The 24,502-nt window shown below is 40.0% G+C and overlaps 2 protein-coding genes and 1 pseudogene across 10 annotated transcripts in view; 1 reads left to right on the forward strand and 2 right to left on the reverse strand.

The window, feature by feature from the left end:
- Positions 1-4,676, forward strand: part of SCAMP1 (secretory carrier membrane protein 1) — a 41,413-nt gene extending 36,737 nt beyond the window's left edge. For both annotated transcript variants that reach the window (XM_085042976.1, XM_085042977.1), the window contains one exon: positions 1,460-4,676. In XM_085042976.1, the coding sequence (XP_084899102.1) occupies positions 1,460-1,624 (165 nt within the window). In that variant the 3' untranslated portion in view covers positions 1,625-4,676. The remainder of the gene's footprint in view (positions 1-1,459) is intronic.
- Positions 4,677-7,766: 3,090 nt separating this feature from the next.
- Positions 7,767-11,643, reverse strand: LOC146424907 (uncharacterized; annotated as a pseudogene).
- Positions 8,125-24,502, reverse strand: part of LHFPL2 (LHFPL tetraspan subfamily member 2) — a 118,525-nt gene continuing 102,147 nt past the window's right edge. For all 8 annotated transcript variants that reach the window (XM_085042978.1, XM_085042982.1, XM_085042981.1 and 5 more), the window contains one exon: positions 8,125-11,969. In XM_085042978.1, the coding sequence (XP_084899104.1) occupies positions 11,713-11,969 (257 nt within the window). In that variant the 3' untranslated portion in view covers positions 8,125-11,712. The remainder of the gene's footprint in view (positions 11,970-24,502) is intronic.

Consider the following 24,502-nt stretch of genomic DNA (forward strand, 5'->3'; position numbering starts at 1 on the left):
CCTTACCTATTAACAACTGTGCAGTTTTGCTTATACTGTTGTAGACTTACAAAATGCTGTTTGTACAGTGCATATATTTTCGGCAAATGGGGAAGGATAGCTCTGAGTAAGAGAACCCAGGAGGTACCCCACTATGAAGGAGGAGGTGAATGTACTGGACACTGTGATTGGAGCTGTAGATGCCAGGTTGTTCATCAGGTGCAGGGAAGTGTGACTCAAGTGATTGCTAAGTTTCAGCTCTTACCAAAATCATTCCCATCAGAATCAGGAGAGATGCTCAGCACCTCAGAAAAGGATTTTTATATCTCTGTCTCTATTGGTTTAATATTTTATTGCCAATTAATGAGAAAGGAGCATGAAAACTCAAAGAAATATAATTGTTCCCTATGGTTACTTTTGGTGAATTTCTGTCCAGAAGATCTAAGTATAGATACTGATGTACTAGTAAGTCATTGAGATAAATGTAACTGAGTATTCTGATGATGATGTGCTGGCTGAATTCTAGTAATTCAACCTCAGTTACAGTTAGGTTTAAAGATTTTTTACATACACAAATTCTTCCAGCCTATTTACAGTAAAGTAGAAATTTTAAGTATGTGCCTGGAGATGTCCTTTCTTGTTTTCTGTAGAAATACTCTGTATAGGAGAAGAAACAAGCAAGAAAAATATATGGTGGAACATGTTTTTACACTTTCTTACTGTATGCATCTGGATTGTTTTCAAAAATCTGCATATTCATATATGACTTGGTATACCTTTATGGACGAGAAATAGTCACATTTATAACAGAGAAGAAAGTTATAGTAATTTTTCTGCTACACTGGAATGAAAATGTCTTTGCAATGTTATTTGAGAACCTTTTGGTGACTTGACTGAATGTGAGTCACAAATAGCATTTGAATTTCAGTACTCAGATATTTGGAAGTCTCTCAGGATTTTTTGTTTGCTTTTGTTGGTTATTTTATTATATGGTGTATTGTTAAGAGTGTTTTTAAGTCATATTGTTTATTCCTCTATATTATGCTGGGCGATTGATCATTACACTAGTTTAGCAAATACATACTTGTATAATTAGGATATTTTGTACTTTCTAATATTCAGTCAGAGCATAGCTTATTCTTATAACCAGTCAGAGTAATTAAAATGTTTCTAAATATTGATGTGGAAAAAGGTTCACCAAATACACATCACACATTGTAGTGAACATTATGAGACCCCTCTGAACTTGCAAATGGTTACAGGTATCCCCCACAGCCAAACGACGTGTGCAACAGGACAGTCAAAAATTCATGGGTTTTTGGGAAAAAATTCCATGTTCTCATCTCTGAATCCTCGTAAACACATGAACAAATTGCATTTCCCCGTCTCACAGCTCTGCTTTGTGTTTGAGACTTTGCTGTTGGCCTACTAAGAAATAGGAAGCGTGGCATCATTTTCTCACTGCTTTTCCCCTTTGTAGGTGCACGGGCTGTACCGCACAACTGGCGCGAGCTTTGAGAAAGCGCAGCAGGAGTTTGCCACAGGAGTGATGTCCAACAAAACTGTACAAACTGCTGCAGCCAACGCCGCCTCAACAGCGGCCACCAGTGCAGCTCAAAACGCATTCAAGGGTAATCGAATGTAGGGAAACAGTCACCATGGTTTTCTTTGACTGTTCTTTATTTTTCAGTCACTTACTGTATTCCCTAAAAGCCTAGATCAAAATTCACACAGCATGTTTGTCTCTTCTGCAGCTGTGCATGGGTTAAATGGGAAATGTTTGGTTTATTTTATTATAAATGTATTTATTTTAAGAAGAAAGCCATGCATTTCCCTTCTTTAACATGTTAAATTCTACAATATAAAGCTTTCCGTATTTTATTGGGGATAAATATTTGCAACAACTGGCCTGAGAGTGAACTGTGGTATGTAATGATCAGATCAATGTATTAAGAATCTGGATGGTTTTTTAGCAGTTCACTCCAGTACTTTATTTTTAACTTCAGGAAAGCACTTCAGATCAATTATTTTTCTTTGCAAGAACTAATTTCCCTATTTCTACTGTAAGAAGTGGGGTAGACTGAGAGATGTAGAAAGTTAGGTTTGACTACTGCTTTTGCAATATCAGCAGCTGCTGGGAGTCAAATACAAGTAAGTCAGAAAGTGTAAATTCTTTTCTTGGGATTTTTTTTTAGGATAAGTCTTTTGATATAAACCTGTAAGTTTGCATGAATACTGTTGAGTTATCTGATCTTGTTTAAGTAGTGTTTTGGTCCAGAATTTACCTGCGCGACTTTCTAGCATTTGTTTGTATCTATTTCCATGGAGTATTCTCTACCTGTGAGAAATTACTGTGGGGCATAAGCATTCTCTGTAATAGAATGTGTAATGCAGTGTACAGTTTAAGGAAGTTAACTGGTGATTTCAATCGCAGAGCTACATGATTATATATTCGCTATTTTTAACTTCAGTATTCGCATATGCCCTGTCCCTCTTCTATGTGCAGTGGTATTGTTGTTTTATTTGGGATTTTTTTTGGTTAGTTTTTTGTTTAGCTGGTTTTTTTCAAGTTTAGATTTATGTTTAACAGTGGTACTAAATCTCTAGCCCAGACAGTCACTCTCTTTACTGCCTGTCTAAAACACTATATATAAAGTATTTAATTTTCTAACAGGAATATTGTCTAAAATCAGGCTCTTTAAGCAATGGCATTTAACTGATATTTGAGTGAATTTTAACTCAGCCATCTCTGTGATGTGATTTAAGCTGTAGGAAAAAAGCTTTTAAGTAACTTTGATTTGGCAAAGGGAGAAATGTTTATCTTTAATGAAGTTAAATTTTAATTAGTTGAACTGGAAGCCCAAGAGCTTAGATTGGTGCTGTGAAACTAACAGTCTATAATGGTACGTACCATCACAATATTCTAGAATATAATATAATCTGGTCTTACTATAATGTGAGTTTCTCTCCTTTGAAGACCTTATATTCTTGGATTGCTTCATGAGACTTACATACAATACTTAGTTTTTCAAACTCTTAGAAAATGGAAAGAAGACATCCCACAACCTGTGTAAGTACACACCATGGCTGAAATTAATTCGGCTCTTATGGTGAATTATCTTTAATAACAGAGCATAAAGTTCTGCAGTCCTTCCATGTTCTGAATGTGGACTGAATTTCATAGATTCTCTTTCACTACACTGTATTCATAATAATAGAAGCTCATTTAAAAATTACTCCCCTAGCTTAATCCCTGAATCAGTAATATACTGTTAGCATGAATTCTTCTACTAATCTCCTTTCCTTTACTAATGTCTTCAAACCTGACTTGAATTTGAATAAATGTCATTGTTTCACCTATGCTGAAGTTCATATTAATGAATATACTTGCTTAAATATTCTATGTAACAAGGCTGTTAAAATGTCATAATAGCAGACATGCTAACATTTAACTTAAATTTGTGAGGAATGTTTTTAAAGCTTTCCAGATGAAAGTCACTGTTCTCTGCTGAGATTGGGGACCATCATTCTAGCAACTGTATATCAAGATTGTTCTTTTCATATTTTAAACTTAACTTGAGGGTTGAATCTAGGAACTCTGCTATGGATTACTTTAAATTTAGGGAATTCTTTTGGTATCTCTTGGATAGGAATCCCAGGGATATTATCCTTACAATTTAACTGAAGATTGCATAATAACATACATTACCAGAAAAAACCCCAAATGCATTAGGAATAAAACTTGAATTTGACTCGTAGATTTTTTTTCTCAAATGTTGGAAGGTTCCTTGAGAAAATATACGTAATGTTCTGTGTATAAGAATGGTTGATTTGTAATATCATGGGTTGAATGTACAGATGTAAGCTTTCTTAGTGAAATTCAGGGTTGTGTCACACGTGAATTCTTTAAACCAGAAATCTCTTGACACTTCGCAGCCCAAAAGGGAGGGAAAAGTTTGTTTAGCTTTGACAATAGAAGGCTGAGATTTCTTAAAATATTTTCTACCTAAAAACTAGATTTTACAGTCTCTTATTAATCAGAGTATGGCACCCACTTGAGTTGTCATTTTGTAGTATTGTGACAAACTGAGTACAAGATACAAAGTTTAAACACTGGAATGTCAGTAGTCATCTGTAATTTAGGAGTTGTTTTTATTTATCTGAGGATGTTTGTATATTTTGTAAATTACTAACAATGTTCTGCCATCCTGGTGAATGTCATGGTTCAGTACAAATGCACTTCTTCTGTCCCTCTGTTGCATGTCTGGGTAGTTCAGAAGTTTTGTATATTTATTGTATTAACACAGTGTCATAGAATTAAAAAAGATTTTTTTCCTGAGTGTTTGCTCTGTATAGTTTTGACCAATAATGGGGATTTTTCTTCTAACAGTCAGGGTGATGTGCAGGGAAGATGATCTATGTAAAAGTCTGACTTGCCTTTTATAATTCTGTATATAGATGCTGTATTTGTGCTGAAATGGTGAAGCAAAATGTCCACTGTCAATAAATCTGGTTAAAGAGAATTAGTCTACTCAACTGTTACGAAGAAAATTCTTTAAATACTTGCAGCGTACTTCTTGTGCTGTAAACTCACAGGGGCTAAAATTAAACATGCGCTGTCATGGTTGAATGGAATTCTACAGGTATTAAGTGAATCTTAAAACATTATTGAAAGTAAAATGAAATTGCTGAAAAAAGCATTGCTTTGGTAGTGTTTATTTTCCTAATTTCTGCCAGTGGATCAACATTTCTGTGTCACTGCTGTGTCCTGCTTTTTATTTTTTTCTTTTTGGGCACTATCAAATCTGGTTTTTTTTCATACAATGTCAGTTGTAGCACCTGCTCACTAGTACTCATCTTATTAATGGGTTTCCTTTGAAGGGCAGAATGACTTCATCTAGACCATTGTGATGTAGTTAAGTTTGCAAATGCATGATACGAAGAACAATGCTCTGAGATACAGTCAGGATTATTTTGGGAGATGACAGATGTGTGTTCTTGAAGATACTTGCACATGCATCTGTCAGTATGGAAATTGTTCATCAGCTTGATCTTCCTTTGTAATTTACAAATCTAGGATGGCAGTGAGAGCAGACTGAAGGAAGAAGTTTTTTACTTCCTTGTAAATGTAAGCACAGTTGTGCCACATGATCCAGTCGTGCTTTATGTTTAAAATTATTACACTATTTTAGTACTCTTGGTTGGGAGATAGTTCCTCTGGTTTGCGGAGGCTAGTTTCTTCAAGAAGTTGTAAGCATGGAGTTGGAAATGCATGCACACACTGAGAGAAGAGCACAGGTTAAAAGAACCATGATTAAAAATAGTGATACTTCTGGAAAGAGACTGCTATTAAGGAAAAGGCACATGCCTAGAGCATTCTGCTAATGAATCCATAGTAAGGCACAGTAGGTAAGGTAATTAAAACAATTAGATTTGACTCAGTTACATTAAAACATGTATGAATTAGTTTGTACGTTTTTTTCTACAAGTTAATTTTATGTCTGCAAGTAGCTTTTATTCTCATAATTGGAAAAATCACGAAGATTTACAAAGGAAGTAGTGCAGATCTCCTAGTTCAGCAGCAAAAGCCAGTGAAACTTTATGCAAGGATTAAACTAGATACTGTGTCAGTTGGTACTGAGGGAAAAAAAGTATTACTTCTGGCACAGGCTGCCATACATTTTGCTTTGGAAGGAAACTGGTTAATTGTCCAGCATTTTAATGGAAGCATATGCAGCTCAACTAAAATGTGCTTTTTGTTGGATGAAAGTGATTACATCAAACAGTTGTGCTTTCAATACAATTGTTTTATTATCTCTCAATATACTTGGAGAGCTGCCTGTTAACTAAGGAATGTGTGTGTATAGATATATAGATAAATATAGATATATATAAAGTGTACTGTGCTGCTTTTAGTGAGTGTTCCTTCATGTTCCTGTTACATTACACTGAGACGTGAAGGAAAATACTTCAGTACAGAGGAGCTGCTGTTTAGAGTGTTGAGAATATCAGGTTTTACTTCTTTATATCCATAATTCATGAAGGGAAACCTCCAGCTGGAGAGATGAGAAATGTTGAGGACTGATTTTTATTGATAAAGTTGGAGGCTGTGTTAGTTAAAACAGGGCTGGTGCTGGCCTGGAAAACAGGCTGACCTCAGTTACTTGTGGCTGTGCACTCAGCTTTCCTGCTCTGCAACTGTACAGCTGGAGCTGTGTAGGCTACACTGGCTGGAGCCCAGACCACTGTGCAGAACAGCTGCCTCTGACCACTGGTGCCTCTGTGGCAGCAGCTGCTCTGCCACTGTTGCAGCTGACAATGCTGCAAGTAGATTTTATCATGTTTATAGCATAATTAAACAATTTTGTAAGTATGAGCTGTAGTCACTGCACACATGCCAAAGCATGGTTGCTGGTTTTAAGTGCAGAGCTGTTGTCTTTGTTGTGCCTGTATTTTTTCAGAGGAATGTGTGATGTTCCTTTTAGAGGAGTGCATGATGTTTTAAAGGAAGAAATGCATATCCTGAATTGGGCAGTGGGGTGGCACTTTTTTGTCCAAGGGAAGTGAACAACTGGAAGTAGTCAGAATACAGAATCACAGAATCAATTAGGTTGGAAAAGACCTAAAACACCTCTGAGATAATTGAGTCCAACCTATTTAATTAAATTTGGAGTTCTTTTTCCTTTACCTTGATCAGACCAAGTTACTGATTCTGCCACATCTGAGTGATACCTTAAGCCAGTTACAGACATTGATTCCTATGCCCTCAGAATTTCACTGATATGAAGATACTCCAAATAAAAGGCATGCATCTGAAAACAAGCTTTCGGTGAATCACAGAAGAAGACAACATCTTTATATTCCTGTCACTCTGATACGGATAATAGACATCCATTTTGTGATTGCATCACTGTCCTAAATGCAGCTGGAGCTTGGGGAACAAGTTACTAGAATACAGAAATCTGTAATAATATGCACAATTAGAGACTTGAACTCTGTGCTTTCTCTTGCCAACTCCATTAAGTTACGGAAGAAGAAAGGTAATATTTTCAGCTGTTCAAATCAGTACTTAATAATTTCTTTAAGCAGTATTTTATATTTGTAGAATAACTGCTCTATCTATACCTGTTTTGAAATTCATGAATTGACTATGGTAGTGGTGCATTCAGTGCCACCTATCCCCTTACTTCTGGACTGTAGGTTTCTAAATGTTCAGAGTTTTAACCAAGAGCTATGTTTTGGAAGTTTAGGAACTGTTAGAACTGTAATTAAACTACATTTAATAGAAGTGGACCATAGCAACTGAAAAATAAGTGACATGATGACTTTTCCTTAAACTGCTGAAAGCCTTGCTCCTGGTTCTACTATAGACAGTGTTTATAAACTTTCTCTAGTGTTTGTCATGTCAAAGCTGAAGTGGGTTTTTGCAACCCACTGTGGCAAACACCATTTTAAAAATCTGTGTGTGATGAAGCAATGTTTGTTTTACAACCATTAGTACCCCTTTTCATAAGAGAGGAACTGCAGAGCTTTAGTTGCAAAATGAAACACATTTGTCAGACCTGTAGTCAATTAGAAAGTCTCTTTAATGCAACTATATTGTATAACACATAGTTACAATTTCAGATCACATACTTTTGATCAGTAAGCAGTAATAATTGTTAAAGTCAGATGGGAATCTGAAATACATCATTGGACTGGGATCATAAATGCTAATAAAGCTACAATTAAAGCTCAACTTGGCTCTACTTGTCCAATATACTTGAATTAAGGTAGTCAGACTCCTGTTAAAATTTCAAAAACTCACATTTAATTGAAATTTATATTAAAAAGAAGACATTAGGTACATCATTCATGCTAACAAATGTACATAGTGGTGAGTCAAGAACAGAAAAACAGTACCACAAATAAACCATGGCTCAAAACCTACTCTACCTGGCTCACTGCGGCTGCTCTTGCTATACTGAGGAGCTATGTATGCGTTGCTGCCATGCTCTGCTTTTGTTGGATTCTGCCCTTTCCTTGAGGTAGGCACCAGCGCCCATGGCTTTCAAGGAAGGCCTGAACTCCTCTCCATTTACCACTAGGATGTGGGAAACTTCAGTAGGGGGGTAATTTGGAAATGATTTGGCTGAAAAAAACCCCTCAGAATCCAGAGAACTTTATTGAGTAAAATAGATACAAAGGCAATATAGACAACCCAGAAACAGCTCAGTAGCAGTGTTTTTTGCAGTGCTGCATTACAAATAAAGCACACTAAGAAACCTTGCTGAGCCTTTTCAGCTATTTTGAGTGTTAATGGCCAGAGGTGGACACAGTTTCACACTGGAAGTGTCTGTATTACATAGGTCTGAGTAATTCAAATCAATCTAGAACATATTTTTGTCAAATCTTCAAGCTGCTGTTACTACTGTTGTATTGATCTTCAACATCAGTGATTTTATTGCATTACTCTATATCCACACCACCAAACTCCAGCCACTTCTTCGCTGGGAAGTCCCTTTTCAAATCATTTGTTTAAAAGCAAAAACTAAAAAAAACAAAAACCAACCAACCAACCAAACCCCCACAAAACCCATTCCTCGTATTGCACATCTCACACAAGTCTGTGTATATTTATATATATATATATATTTAAATATGCTACAATAAAAAAAAAGTCTATGGCACTTTAATGAATATAAGTTTAAGAAGTTGATGAAACCACAGATGTTTGAAGAATTCTTCAATACCACAAAAACAAAGTTAAATTGAACTAATTGGCACACAGGTTTTAAAGAATCCACAGCAAATTCCTCTAGATCCTATGCAGTGCATGTACATTAAGGAGCGGTTACACTCTGCAGCCCCCTCATGAAATCAATTAAATTAGCTTTAAGCTGATTTTTCTTTTCTTTTTTTTTTTTTTGTTTTCCCAAAGTGCCTTTGAAAGCTACTGCTGAGGTGAACTTCAGGAGCAATTTAAACAGCTGTGAAATTTAATGAGTGCACCCTGCACCTGAAAACCTCATCCAGGAAAAAAAAAAATCCACAATATATACCACCTTATCACTTGCTAGAAAAACAGAACCCTGAGAAAAGAAATTCTGATTATTTTTCCTCTGTATTTCTTCCCAGCCTGTCTTCTATCTGTGCTATGTGATGGACATGGATATTCTCGCAAGTTAGTTGATTATGCTGTTGCAGAGCAAGCTGATAATATACCAGCAACAAGCAAAAAAGCTGGTTCTTCTTGGTTACGAATGCAAACAAAAGCAAAACGTGCCATGTGAAAATACCTCCTTTGCACTTAAAAAAACTAAACCCAAACAAAATGTACTGTTGAAATTCTTACAAGCATCATGTGGATCACAGCAGAGGTCAGCTAATAATGTGAATGAAAGTTGCTCACTGTTTACTGCTCAGCCAGAGCGGTGTACGCCCTCTCTACCTTTGTAAGAACTGACCTGATTCTGAGTCATCAAGTCCTCAAGCCAAAGCAGTATTTGTCACCCTAATATTTTGTCAAGATTTGTTGGCAGTGGTGACCTGGACATTGGATTGCTACCCACGTAAGGAAGCTAAAACTGTAAATCCACTCAGTAATTAATTTTGAGCTGGTTTATATGGTTACTCATGCAACTGCTTGCCCCCTCTTTCCCAACTGCAGGGCCCCAAGGGCTGGGCAGAGCTGAGCTGGTTGCCCAGGTCCAGTGCATGCTCCAGCAGGGACTCAGGAGGGATGCCTGGAGGATGCCTGGCTGGACCCCAGGTGCAAGCTCAGTGCGTGTCCTTCAGGTGTGGGGGGTGTGCATGGGGCAAAGCCAATGGGACAAACACACGTGTGGACAGGGTATGTGGGCCATGATTTTCATCCTCAGGCACCACTTTGTGCTGGTAATTTTGCTTTGTTAAAACCTTGATTTATGCAGGCAGTCAGTCCCAGACCATAACTTCTGGAGGGGATTTAAATTCAGTATTTAAAAGAAGTATTTAAAAGAAAAGTGAGTTATCCATTTTAAAGTAGAAGATGGTGGATGTGGGTTGCAGGAGCAGGTGAATGCAAGAGGCTAGATTAAAACAATCCCTTTTCGAATATAGGCAGAAGTTGACCTTACTTGTTGCACTGCATCTCAGAGGTCACCTGTGTTTCTGTCCAGAGCATGGGATGCAGGTGCTGTGGGCACAGAGGTGCAGGCCTGGAGCTGCCCTGTGTCCGTGGTGTGCAGCAGGACATGGCGCTGGATGGGAACCCCAGCTCTGTGGCTGTTCACCCACCCTTGAGGCTGCTCAGGCCCACCATCAGGGCTGCTGAACAGCTGTCATGTTGTGGACTTGAGCAGGGCCTTGAAAACAGCTACCTACCTGTACAGTAACAAGGATTTTTTAATACCTAATGGCACACTTCAAGGGACTGACCAGGCATAAAAAAGAATCTCTGCTCTGTGTAACACAGTGAAGCAACACTGTCACTGGTGATGTTAAACTACCAAGAAGAGGAATCTAAAATTCACCTTAGAACTACTTCTCAGATGAATTATCCCCAATGCTCCTATGGCACAGTTGCATCATTCCTTTGTTTTTTAAAATACCTTACAAACTTGATATCAGAAGTAGGTCTAGAGAGGCAACACCACAAATAACACAACCAGCTGGCTTTAAGAAAAAAATGTAATTTGTGGCAAGGTCTTTTTAATTTCTGCTGATTTAGTTGGAAAAAGGTCTACTACTACACACACACAAAAGGAAAAAAAATCTTCCACATAGAATTTGTCAAGACTTCCTGACAAATTTAAATTTCCTAAAGACTTATGTGTGTCTGGGTTATGAGACAGACTGATATGTACACTGGGAATGATGTTTCACTGATGAGAGAAAAAGTAATACTGTTGAAGTACAATGTCAGATCCACAGTTGTAGGAGAGGCTGCAGCCCAGATCAGGCTGGTGCTGTGGGGAGCTGTTGTCTGCTTGGGATTTCAGAAGTCTTAATAAAGGCTGTAGAAATATTTCAATATGTGAATCAGGTGAGAGCCAGTCTAACAACAGCTTCTCTGTCTGGTCAGTGGAAATAATATTTACCTGCTAAGTAATAAGTGGCACACACCTTGAGCTGTAAGTTTCAAGAGAGAGAAACCTGGCAGGGACCTAATTTTCTAAATGCCTAAAGTTTGGTGCAAACATCAGCTTTGCTCTCTCCAACATAGAGTTAATATCCAAGAAGGTACTGTACTTCTAGGATCCAAAAGCACCTCCATGAAAATGGTACCAAACCAGGTGATGGTGAAGAAATATTCACCAGTGAGGGGAGCCCTTGTAAAAAAAGCCTCATTAAAATAGGCTTCTTTTGCTTAAAAAAAGAGAAAAAATGTGCTGGTTTTTATTATTTTAAACTCAAATTCTTCAAAGTGACCAAGGTGGGTTAGGCAATCCGATCAATCAGAATTTGTCACTTTTAACAACATTCCTGCTATATACATGTGATTACTCACATCCCCAGTCGGATTAATATATTCCACTGTGTCCTGATCACAGAATGAAACTAAAAATATCCCCAAGTATTTACATTCTGCTTTCTTGGGATCCTTTCTCTGATCCTCATTGCCCAGCAAAGAAGAAAGACCCTTTCAGTAGTTCAGGGCTGGAATGCATGGGGCTCAATCACACAAATGGCAAAAACAGGTAAATGGATCTGCTTGCCCAGTCAATGGAAAGCAGATAAAGATCCGGGTGCTGGTATTTTTCCCCACCGGAGTTAAAGGAGGCAGATAAGGTTTTTTCCTTCTTCTATTTCTTCTTGCACTTTGTCACTGGATGTGGCTATTTCAGCTTGCGCCGAGAAGACTGCACAGATGAACGTCAGAACAGTGCCACCGATAGCTGTGTAGAAAGCCCAGCCCAAGGAGCAGTCTCCGAGTTTGTAAGCAGAAGCATAATGTCCACAATAGTTTATTGCCTTCTGGCATCCCCAACCTGCAGGGTAAAGTATCAAGCCTAAGATAAGGAAGAGCCCTAGAAATAAAAACAGAAAGAAGTTTAACAATCAGTTTAACACCAAATGCAGCACATCTAGTAATGGTTATCATGGTCACTAATACTCCTAATTGCCAGGATTAGGAGAAAACTCCCATCTCATCCATCCAACCTTCCTTTACTGATTGTTCTCTAGTATATGCTGTGCAGTTTTTAAACTAAATTTGAAGCCACCCTGTGATTTACGTTGCAAAAGGCTTATTTTATATGATAATGGCCTAGTTCCTAATTTTAATCACGGTACTCCTCCTACATCCTTTGTTCTCACACATTAATGCTATGTATACAGAGCATGCAAAGTTTTCAGTCATCTCTACCTACTGCTTAAGCTTGCACTTCTCAAAAACTTAAGAATATTTGCATCCACTTTTGATGTTGTATTTAGCTAGCCCTCATTTAGCTTTATTTAGCCACTCGCCATAAACATTTGCCTTTTTTTTCTCTAGATTTTGCCTACATTGATTTTCTTGCCTGGAGTAAAAAAAAGTCTCCCACATCTTCTGCTTTTCTGGCCACATTAGGACATAGTAGAAAAATAATACTGCCAGTTCAGTAAGCTGCTCTCAGAGGGATTCAGGAGTCAGCCTCAAACAAACAGATCAAAGTACCCACAGCCAGTGCATACGTAACTCTGGGATCCACCAAACAGGCGACTGACTACTTCAGAAGGAAAGCACTTTTCTAGAGATGGCAGGAGCAAAAGCCTCAACTGCTCATCTTGCTAAACTGCCTAAACAATCTGCTGTGCCTCAGGCTGGAAATGAAAACCTCAGTGTAGATGTTTTGCCCATGTGATTGTCTCCTATACCCATAAGTTTCTCTACAAAGACTACCTAAGAAGTCAAGGGCTTCATTAAAGAAATTAGAAGTCACATTGGTGTCCCTGCGCATGTGTTTGCACAAAGAGATTTAATCAAAGTGTCTAATACGTTACAGTAGCTACAGAGCTTCCTTATGGGCCCTGCTGAAAAAAACAAACCACGTCACAATTAATTAAACACATACCTTCCTCCTACAAGGAATGCAGGAAGGAGCTAAACATCAGGACAGCTCACAGGTATCAAAGTTTGCTTTCTGTTTACCTTAATATTTTACTTAGAAGAACAGGAAAAATTATGAAAAACAGTTTTTGTTTAAATACAACTGGTTTATCCAGAAAATGAATATAGCCTTCCAGATGCCCTGAATGTTTCTGATTAATTTTTCCTGCACTTTAGAGCCTTTTATTTAACCTGGTATCTTGATGAAAACAGCTGCTACTAGAAGTAGGCTAAAAGTTGTGCACTAAAACTAGGGTTCTTTTTCTTCCCTATAACTAAGAGATTACAAAGAACAGGTTTAAAGACTTGTTTACATCTTCTTCCATTCAGTTAGACTAGCAGTTACTGCAGTATAGTACATTTCCTTAATTGTTTGTTTAAAGAAATTCAGCCAGACGCGTGAAATTTTCCTCACCACAATGAAAAGGTGGGTCCTAGCTAGTAAGCAGTTAATTTACACAAAATGCAAACACCATCATCCAACTGTCTAAAATTAATGTCTGTGAATGCCAGACATTTCACAAAAGAAAGTCCTTCCTCCAGCGTTTTCTAATGATGACACAACATCATGGGCATGAATGACCTAAATGTCATTATTCTTTGGGGCAGCAAAACCCATTAGTGAGTGATATCTGTCCTCTGTGGAGGGATTTCATCGCTGCTTACATTTAAGAACCAATGACAAATTTTATGCAGTGTTTCCTGGCTGGTTGGCCAAATACATTAAGTATAAAGTATTGCTTTATCTTGGACAGACTTGGATAAGCTGTGCATTCATCCTGCTGAGCCCTGCAGCCATTTCAGACTAAACACCAGCAGTTCCTTCTCCTCTATTCATCACTAGTTCCCTGTTCTGTGCAACTGGCATGACCACACAATGTATTTTTCTGACTGCACATTGGTATGGGCCACTTGCTGTTCTCTCTAACGATCACAAGTCCTTTGGTAGGTAAAAATCACCATCACTGAATTAAGAAGCTGGATCTGAAATGCCAGCGTAGCTGCTGCCAACACGGAAGTTTTTTAAGTTTACCACTCCATCACTCACAAACCTAGACAGCCTGTGTGTAACAGCAAGCCTGGCTTATGGCTGAGTGTCACAGACACATCCATCACTTTTTACCAAAACCAGAGCACTGAGCAACTCCTGAAAGCTACTGGTTCATGGAATGTATGCCCCAAACTGAAAAGCCATTACCCGAAACTCAGTCTCTCAAAAGGCACAGCACTGCTGCCACATGTAGTCATCAGGACTTTACTGACTTAGACCTCTTTCTTAAAAATACAGAAAATTGCTGGATATGTAAATCTAACAAATACTATAAAAGACTATAATTTGATAACTTTCAGCTGTTTTCTCACAGATGAAAACAAAATCTGGAGGAAACCCTTAACTAGGGATTTGAATCTAGTCAGAGTATATACCTGATTTCAGATAGCTAACTTCGTAACTCCTATACTGGACCAGCATAATAAAACAAAACAAACAAACAAAAAAAGGAGCATTTTCACTGCCAAACCTCCTTTCTGCTACTCCATTTCAATGCAGACAGAAAGTTTCCCATGAGCCTCTTAACACTGTCTCTAATATTTATTATCATTTCATTAATAACTAGCTCCTGCTTTACAGGGAAAGTAAATAAAGATGATTCCATTAAGTCAATGCAACATACTCCCAGCAGAAAGATGCTCCTTTGATTTCATGCTAACAGCAAGTGGAGAGGCACAGACCCCTCATCATGTACTCAACTCAAAGCTCCAATATCCAGAGCAATGGCTGAGTTGTGCAAGGTCCCTTCCTGACTCTCCCGATCCACCCAGAAAGGAGTGTTCAAATAAAGAGGAGCTTTGCCTCCTGCTACTCAGTATCTCCGAAGAGACAGTCACAGAGCTCATCTCAATGACTCCTGCAGCTTGAACAAAACAGGCAGATGATGCTCCACCACCCACCAACAGTGCAAACCATTGCCTAAATTGCCTAAAATAGAAGCCAGCAAACCAAAGCAACCAAGCACCACTGAAAAATAACCAGCCCCTCCACTCCTGGAAGCATGGATGGAGAGGGACAAGAAGGAAAAAACTAACTACCTTCTGGTGACAGTTTGCCTTGAGACATATCTGGCAGGACAACAGTAAATAATAGTGATAGAGATTTCTTTGTCTTAATAAATCAGTGTCTGCTCATTCCTGTGTCTTTGAAGAGAAGCCAATACTAAAGAAAAAGAACAGAGAATAAAAAATGAGTGCTCTATTTGAGGAAGTTTTCTGCAAAGAATCCTTTCATTTCTTTGTGCTATGGTACAGTAAATGATTTTTAATTCACAGCCAATCTACCTGTGGAATAACTGCTGTTTGTTTGCCCTTCTGGGAGAAACAAATTCACTCTGAAAACATTACAAGCTCTTTTCCACTGTGCTCTACAGGCTCAGAGCTCATGCTTGCTCTGTTCTAGATTTAACCCCCTCTCTGAGCACAGCTGCACTGCTGAGACTGCATATTCTGCACCATACCATTGTTCCGACTTAATCAGCGCTATCCCACTTCTTGAAATCAGTATGATAATTTTTCATAATTACTTTCCTTTTTGTTAGTTGTTGCAAGTTCTTAGTTACCTTTCCTCTCAGGAATCCTTAAAACAGAGGTATGAAAGAATGTCACACAATGTTGTCAGATGCCTAGGAATGACAACAGAAAACTATTCAAATGACTTTTTTTACCCAGAGACCTCATTTCTGTCACCAGAGACCATTTTCATATCTTTCACTGAAGGCAATTTGACCACGTAGCCTTTTATTATGAGGCCCTAATTACTTGCTTTCAAAAAGAAGCCTTTGTGAGATTTAGATTTTAATGCTATTATTAGATTAAAATATATCTCCTGATTACAGCAGCCTATTAAACACCATGCATTCTTTACTTAAATGGTGTAATAGCAAATTTCTCCTAAAACACCAAAGCAAAACCTTACAACACGCTGTGAACATCAACACATCAGGCTCCATCACTGTGCTACAGTGTTTCAGAGGACAGTTCATTAACCCTTTTCCTATAGGAGAAGACCTTTTGTATTTGTGCACCGAGAACTTTTCCCCTTATAAGGGACTGCAGCTGCAGCAAGCTATTGCTCCTCCTGGTTTTTACACACTGCAGTAGCCAGGTCAGCATTGTGAAAAACCAACAGACCAGGCTTTCCTTGTGGGCATTTTTATGTCACATTATGTGCTGAGGTCAGATCTGAGGAAAACCTTTTTCCTTCCTTGGAAGAAACCCTTGAGACAGGAGGTAGGCAGAGGCTTGTTTAGCTAAGTGAAGGCATGCTATTTAGTTTTGACAGTCTCCTGTGCAGCTGCTGTTATGCCATATTAAACAACAGCATATACTAACAAAGCCAATTTCCATTGCAAAGCCTGAAACTATCTACTCATTTCCTAGCAAAATAGCAACAAAAGCTTTTAAATACTGCTGAAGAAACAGGAAATTAAGCAGCTGTGATCAATGAGGTGGCACTGCAACAGGGTCCTACGGAGCAGCACAACTGAGCAGCAACATTTTAAGAGAGGAAAAGAGAAAGGCTAAAAGGGTAAAAGCAGGAAGGGACTAGCTTTGCAGTGCAGTGCAGATGGGTTGCATCCCCAGTGACATTGATCCTGATTGTTTTCATCTTCGGCACAGCCACAGGAGATTAAGAATCAGTCCAGGGACACTCCATCACCCAGGCACCCTACCTTTATGGTTCACATTTCCACATGTGTCAATACGCTACCTGAACAATTTTATGTGTCAAATATTTGAACAAATGTACTACTCTAGCTTAAGCCAAGGAGGCTTCCACATATGCAAGTTCTCCATGACAAATGCAGCAGGGATGCTACCAGGTTACCACTCATGCACTTTTGATCACTTTGCCCACTGACAGACAGGTGAAGGGACAGCCTCCTACTCAGGAGCTGCACAACAGACACTTTCAGCCTAGGAAGTGATCCAGTAATACTGTTTTAATCAGATGAGAGCTCAAGAGCTGGGCTCAGGCCAGCTGACATGGTGCTTCCAGCACGCTACCCTGGCTATAGGAAAAGGGTGAGATGCTGAATGGAGCACTGCTTACAGTACCCACAGCACACGGCCTTAGACCTGCCTCTGCAGTTCTTCATCAGCATGGCTGGCTGCCAGACCCACCAAATGCGAGCCCCTGACCAGAGGCAAGTAGGTCCTTGTCCAGAAAGAAAAGGGAGACTTTGCATGCCCTAGTGCCTTGGAAATGGCCTCTGGGCCACTTGGAAATGCTGCACAAGAAATAAAAGAAAAATTCACAGCATTAAGAAGACCAGTGCCTTAAAAGGTCTACCAGGACACCACCGTTGGAGCAGGTTAACACAAGCAGATGTGTTTTGGGTGAGCATGGCAGTTGAGGGTGGGACAGTTGCCAGCAGGCAATGCACTGAAGCCAGGTCCATACCTTCACACCTACAATCACTGCAGATGGCTGCTAACTTATAAAGATTGATTTCAGTCTACCTGGGATACCCTAAGCTGAGGCAGGAGAACGAGCTGTTTGAAACTATAACCAGGTGATGGCTCAAAACCCTCAGAGATTTTTTTTCCCCTTTTAAATTGTCTCAGGGTACTATAAGGGCATGCAGTTATCAGAAGAAAAAGTAGCTCCCTAACCTCTGCCTTCCCCAAGCTGAGGAATAGGATAAGGTCCCTATTCTCATGTTTCTTTTCCCATGTATTATGCAAATCAAAGATACTTATTCATAACCAAAGCTATGCAAACATCTGATGACATTAGTGGTGTTGGGATCTGAAAACAGAGATAGGAATGTGTGCAGGGCACTACTGGTGGGAAACTGAACAATTACGTTTTAATACCCCCCAAAAAAGCCACAAAATAAGTCAGTTTATCAGCTTGATGTGGGGAATTTGGGGGTTGTTTTTTTTATAGTGGTAAGACCTGACTGCTTGGACTTCCCTGAAGTGAAGTGTGAGCCTGCAGACTGCTGATTTTAGTAGAGGGGAGGGCAAACTCAGCATTAGTTTTTAATTATTTTTATGTCTATGGTGAAAGAGCCCATTAGTTGGGAGGGAAAGAACTGTGTAGACTCCAACTAAAATCAGACCCAAGCCCTGAAATGACACTGCTGCCTCCATGCTGGCTGTCAGCCATGTAAAGTCACCCCACTTTGGGGGCTCCCATGTGGTTCCTGTCAACCCAGCAATTAAGTCAAGATAACGCACCTTAGTGGTGAAAAGCCAAATGTTTACAAGTTTTCAGCAGTACAGAGGTAAACAAAGACTCTCCACTTACAGAGACATTGCTCAGCCACAGCCACCTTTCCCGTTTTACCTTAAAACCCAATAAAGCATTGAGTGTTTTTAATCTAGGATGACCCAATAAAAGGCTCGGTCAAAGCTGCCAAATGAGAAATTCAATTGTGGGTGGTAAATTCAGGGGGTTCCTAAGTCAGGGAGGGAAAGGCCATGTCTTTCTGCCCATGAAAGAAGCAAAGGGGAAGACTCAGTACATTTCACACCATTCTCCATAACCTTTTCCACTGCTGTTCAACCAGTGAGAGCTATGCCCTCCAAAACATCAGTTGTTTATGCTGGATTAACAGAAAGGGAATGAAATATCACCACAGCTCTGTAAGGGAGGCCAAAACAACAACCTGCCTTAGCTTAAGCAGAGGTAAAAGGGCTGCAGGTCACCTTTTTCCTGGCCTTACATTTCCTCAGTACTGATCCCACAGTAGAAAAAAAAGCTTGCTCAGTTTGAGGGTGGAGAAGAGGAGCTGCAGAGGAACTAGGACTCAGCCTGAAGGAAAAGGCAAGTGGAGATGCAGGAAGGGGAGCATTTTATGTGGCTTCATGAGTTGTGCAGCAGCAGAGTGCAGAGCATCTGTATTGGGGAAGGAAGCAAAACTCAAATCCACATATTTCCTCACCTCCACATCAGGAGCACCAAAGATGGGAGCTAAGCAAAAGTTAGCCCCCTTTCTTGAAAGAGCTCCTTTCATCCTTTTTCTTGTGTTTGAGTGAGAACACAGCATTTGCTGTGTTTAAGTTTAAATATTTTCCTTGTGTTTGCATTCTATATACAAACAGCAGCATCTGTCTTGGCTCTGAGGGCTGGAACCAAAACTTTGACAGAAACAGAGCCCTTGTGCCCTCCTGACATCCCCACAGCCTCTTGGGGTCACCAGCACTCTTTCCCAACATCACCAGGGCAAGGGTGTAAAGAAGTGCTCAGCATCTTACCTTTGCTGGTAGAAGTAAGAGACCTCAGTGTGCACATGTGCCACAGCAAAATGTTTTGCAGTGGGTAGCATTGAGTCTCTCTCACTCTAAGCACTGTTTGTAGGAAGACATTTATGCTTGCCAAGACAATCAGTTGCCAAACTTGATCACTGAAAACCTGAAATATTTGTTTATTTTTCTATTCGTTTTAATCTGCTGCGTGTCTACTGGTTTCCAAGTGCCCACCTTGATAGTGCAGGAGATGAGTCGACCGCCACATCTAACAATTTTATTGTTATTCATTTTATTTCTTTGAAGTTACTAATGCTCTCCCTCAGGCTCAATAGCAATTTAGCACTTGAACTCAGTTTTCCTTCCCTGGCATATTCCAAGACAGCAGTCCCCTTTGCTTGAACTTTCAGCAGCCAAGTGCATATTAGATATCATGCTGGCATTGGGCCATATAGGTTACAGGAAGCACTATACCGCAGACAGCAAAGGCAGTTCAGACTGTCAGGATTTCCATTAGAAATCCCTCTCCCCTCCCTTTTTTTCTTTCTTCCCACCCCAAGAATTCAGAATTCTGGCATCAGAAAAGAAAAACTCTGAGCTGAATCCAAAGAGGAAATATGCTTTTTGAAAAATGCATGCTCTGCATTTTAGAAAGACAAACAAGAAGCTTCCTTGCCTTCAAGGGCAAAACTACTCTTGCTCTGCTCTCCTACTGCTTGGGTTCCCTGGCCATGCAACAGCTTCCATTGCCCGCAGGCAACGTGAGCTCACAAGGTGTTTTCTTCCTTACTCACCATTTTGTCTCTTTCTCAGACAAAATAATGCCTTTGTATAGTGTGATGCCTCCTAAACAAATATTCTAAACTACACTGCAACTATCATAACCTTTTGTGTTACGCTCTGAGCATGAAAGAGCTCTAGAAGCCTCAGCCCCTTCCACCACAGCTTGTCTCCTGCTTTTTCTCCCTCTATGATGAAAGACCTGGCTGACCTCCTGCTTCCTCCTCAGCTTCCTCCTCCGCAACTCCCACCAGCCTCCTTACCTTCCAGCAGCCAGGAGTCTGCACTCGCACGGCTGCACACACCATGAGCCCACCCTGTGCGGCTGGATCCTACTTCACCCACCCCCACAAGCAGCTCCAGATCCTTGTCCCCTTCAGATGGTTCCCATCACACTCTGCTCAGGCCATATTCCTAATCACCCAGCCTCCCAAAATGAAAACAATGCCAAATAAGTATAACAGGCTGAACAATTTCTCAATGCAAGAGATGTAAAACAAACTCTTTCAGCAGCAGAGATAGACTGTTACACACACAGCTTAAAACTGATTTTTTCTTCTTCATTTTAGAAAGCTGCAGAGAAGTTTTCTTGCATTTGAGGGTAAAGCTGCACACCTGGAACTGAGCTATCACCAAGGCACTGCAGCAGCTTCTGATAGAAGAGTCCTCCAAGATACCAAGAAGAGAAAAAGAGAAGACATGAACAGTAATAGAGAGAAATCATGAAAAGTCAGAAAAAAGAATGCAGGAGAGCTTGTGAGATACCTGAGAAGAGAAATTACTGGGGAAGAGGTATCATTGCTTGGGATTGAGCCAGACAAGTGTCAGGGGGAAAACAAGCCTCTCAGATCCTGGAAAGGAAGAAGTCATTGCCCAGCTGGGGGAGAAAGTGCTGGGGTGAAAGAGGGAGGCCCAAAGCTGTGGCATCTGGGCCCAAGCACACAGACTTCAACTAAGTGTCCAAGGGAACTTAGCACTCTCTGGCCTGCCTGCAGCAGCCTTTGAAAACATAAACCTCTACTTTGGCTGACTGCACATCTACCTGTTAAAGATGCAACTGCCAGTGGCACAGCCAGCTAAGCCACACAACAGCAAAATGCAGCCATGCATTCACCTGAATAAACCAGAGACACCCTTTGCTGTGCACCTGGGACAGAGCTGGTCTTCTGATTGATGCAACCCAATTTTTACATGCTTTTTCCTAAAACTGTCAGGAACCAGTTTAGTCAAGCTCCATTTGAGCTACGAGACAGTAGACTCTGAAGAGAAAAAGAGATGAGAAGGGGTGACCCATGAGAGGCCTCCCAGGTGAAGCCATCAGCACCCAGGAATGACTTTAGAGAAATTATTTTATCCTCTTTTGGTAAATGTGCCTGGCAAGGCCCCAGCATGGTGAAACAGCAGTAAAAGAAACTGAACTCCCAAACCCATTAGCCTGGGGCTCCCTTTCCCCACTGGTCTCCCCAAAGCCTTTGCAGCACACGATGTTGAGCTCCCCTCAAGAAAACACAGGGGCTTGCTCAGGTTCTGTGGTTGAGATAATATTGGTGCAGCTAATTTACAATGACATGTTACAATGACATGACACATATTGATGTCCAGTGCTTGTGATCAGTGCAGCAGTCTTAAAATCCAGGCACGAGGGAGAAGAAATTAAATTAAAAAAGGTAAAAAGGACTCCCAGGTGTGCATTCAGGGTGCTGCCAGGGCACTGTGGCTCAGCTGCAAGTCAGGCAGGCACTGCCTGTGGGGAAGGGGCTCTGTCTGCCCAGCCATGACAGAGGGCAAAAAGAGAAGCCAAGTTGTTGACTATGTGTGGCTAGCACAGGCTTTTCCCATGAGAATTCTTTTTGTGTTTTATAAATAAAGATAAAGTTTGGATGTTATTGGAACAGTGTCCCAAGAATTGGACGGTGCAGGCCTGGCCAATCAGGCCTGGGGGAAGGCTTCTGACCGACCTAGCTGGGTGACTTTTGAAAACTCTATATATGTGATGAAATCAAAACAATAAAGGTCTTTCCTTCTTGCCACTGAGAACTGGTGCTTCTTTACTCTGCTAGCGGCTCAACAGCGACAACTATGAACTTCATAAAGGAAACTATCAGAGATAGGAGCCAAACCTCATTTAGGCTCTAAGCTCTCCCCACCCTCCTTTGAGGCTAGGTTATGTTTAGATTATATTACTTAGCAACAAAGTGAGGTACACAAGCCCAAATAAGACTTGAAAACACATATGCAACTACACTATGCACATACCGAGGCATGTCAATAAGGGATCACAATTATTTACTTCCTATGGCTACATGATTACTGTGAAAATTTACTTTGAATTGATTCTTCTCAGGTAATAATATCCTTCCTCCTCTAGCCTCAGCATTTCCAGTGATTCACAGACTAAAAGTAGAAAACTTTCCCTAAAAAGACATACAAATGAAAGTCTGCCTGGTCTTCTTGCTGCTGCATAGTAATTATCTATTCAATTACATGGCTCCATTCTCTGCACTCTCTAATGCAAAGAAATTATCCAGAAGAAACAATCCTCAAACATCTCCAAAATCAGGTCTACTGATTACTGTTTCTACAGCTGCAGAATGAAAGGCACTGCACTCTGAAAGTAAGTGGCAGAATTTCTTGCTCTGTAACAAAGGAGTTTAAACAAAAGCCATATTTTCTTTCTTTATGGCTTTGTATTTGTCATTTTCTGCCACAAAAGTAATTTTATAAAAAATGCTTATGGTCCAGATATGTGTATGGCTTCCTCCTGTTGACCTAAATGAGAGCTTGCACATTTGTCCAAGGGCCATAACAGAAGAGACATTGCTTTCTGCTTTCTAATTTCACCTTAGGCATCATCCAGATCATAACCACTCTTGCTAGACTGGAAAGATATATCCGGTGTCTGTTATTGTTTTGTCATGATGAATTCCAGGAATAAATTAAGTTGTTGTATGTTTTTAATTATATTAAATCTCTACTGCACAGATATAGAGATTTTAAATGAGATTAAGTCTGCAAGATCCTGAGTTCCTGTAGATGACTCTACCATGTGTGCATCTCATCTTTGAAAAGGAGATGTTTGACATACTTGCAAATATTGGACTGATATAGGCTGATTAACAAAATTATTTTGTGCATTCTTCTCCTACGCTTATTAAAAACACAATTGTTCACATTTGAAAGAATGATGTTATGCTTAAAATGATTAAGGCAGGGTTTTATCTTGTTCTCTGCTCAGGGCATTAGTTTATCTATCATAATCCCTGTATGGATTAACCATGCTGACAAATGTCCCTCTTGAGCAACTTGCTTAAGCATTTTTTAAAACTCGGGAACTGAGAAAGTTGAAATTAGCAGCCACCATTAGTCATAAGGAAAATAACTGCAACTAAGTAAGCAGATGCTGTCATGCTACTGGCACAAAAGTAGCAGTGGACCCAATAAAACTAATCTTGAGAAAACGAGTTGTGAGCCACAAGACGCCTGGCTGTAAATATTGGCAGGCATACTTCTCATAGCAATGTTTCAGTAAGGTGACCTTTCTCTTACCCAGCTTCATGCTGTGTCATTTATCTGAATTGTAAGAAGGGAAGTACAGCTCAGTGCAGCTCAAGGAAGACTGATCTATGCCCTAACACGTAAGAAATGCTTGGTCAGTTGTAGTGTTCAATGTTTTAGGCTGCAAGTCCCATTAGAAGTATAGCTGGATTGATAATATAAAACTGCCTTTACATGTATTTTCTCACAAATGCATGGTCTCCAGAATGTTAAGATACAGTACCTACTACTTGCTAATTCTAGGCGACAGACTAGGTTTTTTGAGATGGTACCAGAGTTGTAAGTAAAGTATATTTTCAAAAGACCCAAATCTGACATGCCAGAATCTATTCATGCTGCTAAGCAACCTCTCCCATACAAATACCCCTCCAACAGAAAACAAGTAATAATTGCATCTCCTGAAAAAATAGTCATGAATTATTTCTGAAGTCTAGAGTAAGAAAGCAAGAAACTAACAACTTCCCATGGCTTAATCTGCACTGCCAAGCTGCTTCCTTGTCACACTGGTTCTGGCAAATTCTGTACACCAGGAGTGACTACAGTGAAACTTGTCATATTTATCTAAAGGACCCTCATATGCTAACTGTATGCCATCATACGAACTGGAGCATCTTTAGCCAATCTAGGGATCTAATTCTGCTCCAGAAGCATAAACCTTACATGGTGGGTGACACAAAATAAGTGTTATGCTTCTATAGTGAACATGCATGAAACAGACAATGGGAGAGCCACCGTGGTAGCACTTCATGAGCCAGCATCGGCCAGTCCTTGGCATGTAACACTGGCTCTGGAGGGTTGCAGCAGGCAGTAAAATCAGTTTTCATCTACTTCCCCATGTGGGTTTAGAATAAGATTCAATAAGGTCTCAACCAAACAAATGAAACCATC

This window comes from Lichenostomus cassidix, chromosome Z (assembly GCF_008360975.1).
Source record: "Lichenostomus cassidix isolate B80296 chromosome Z, HeHo_3.0, whole genome shotgun sequence".
Lineage (NCBI taxonomy): Eukaryota > Metazoa > Chordata > Aves > Passeriformes > Meliphagidae > Lichenostomus > Lichenostomus cassidix.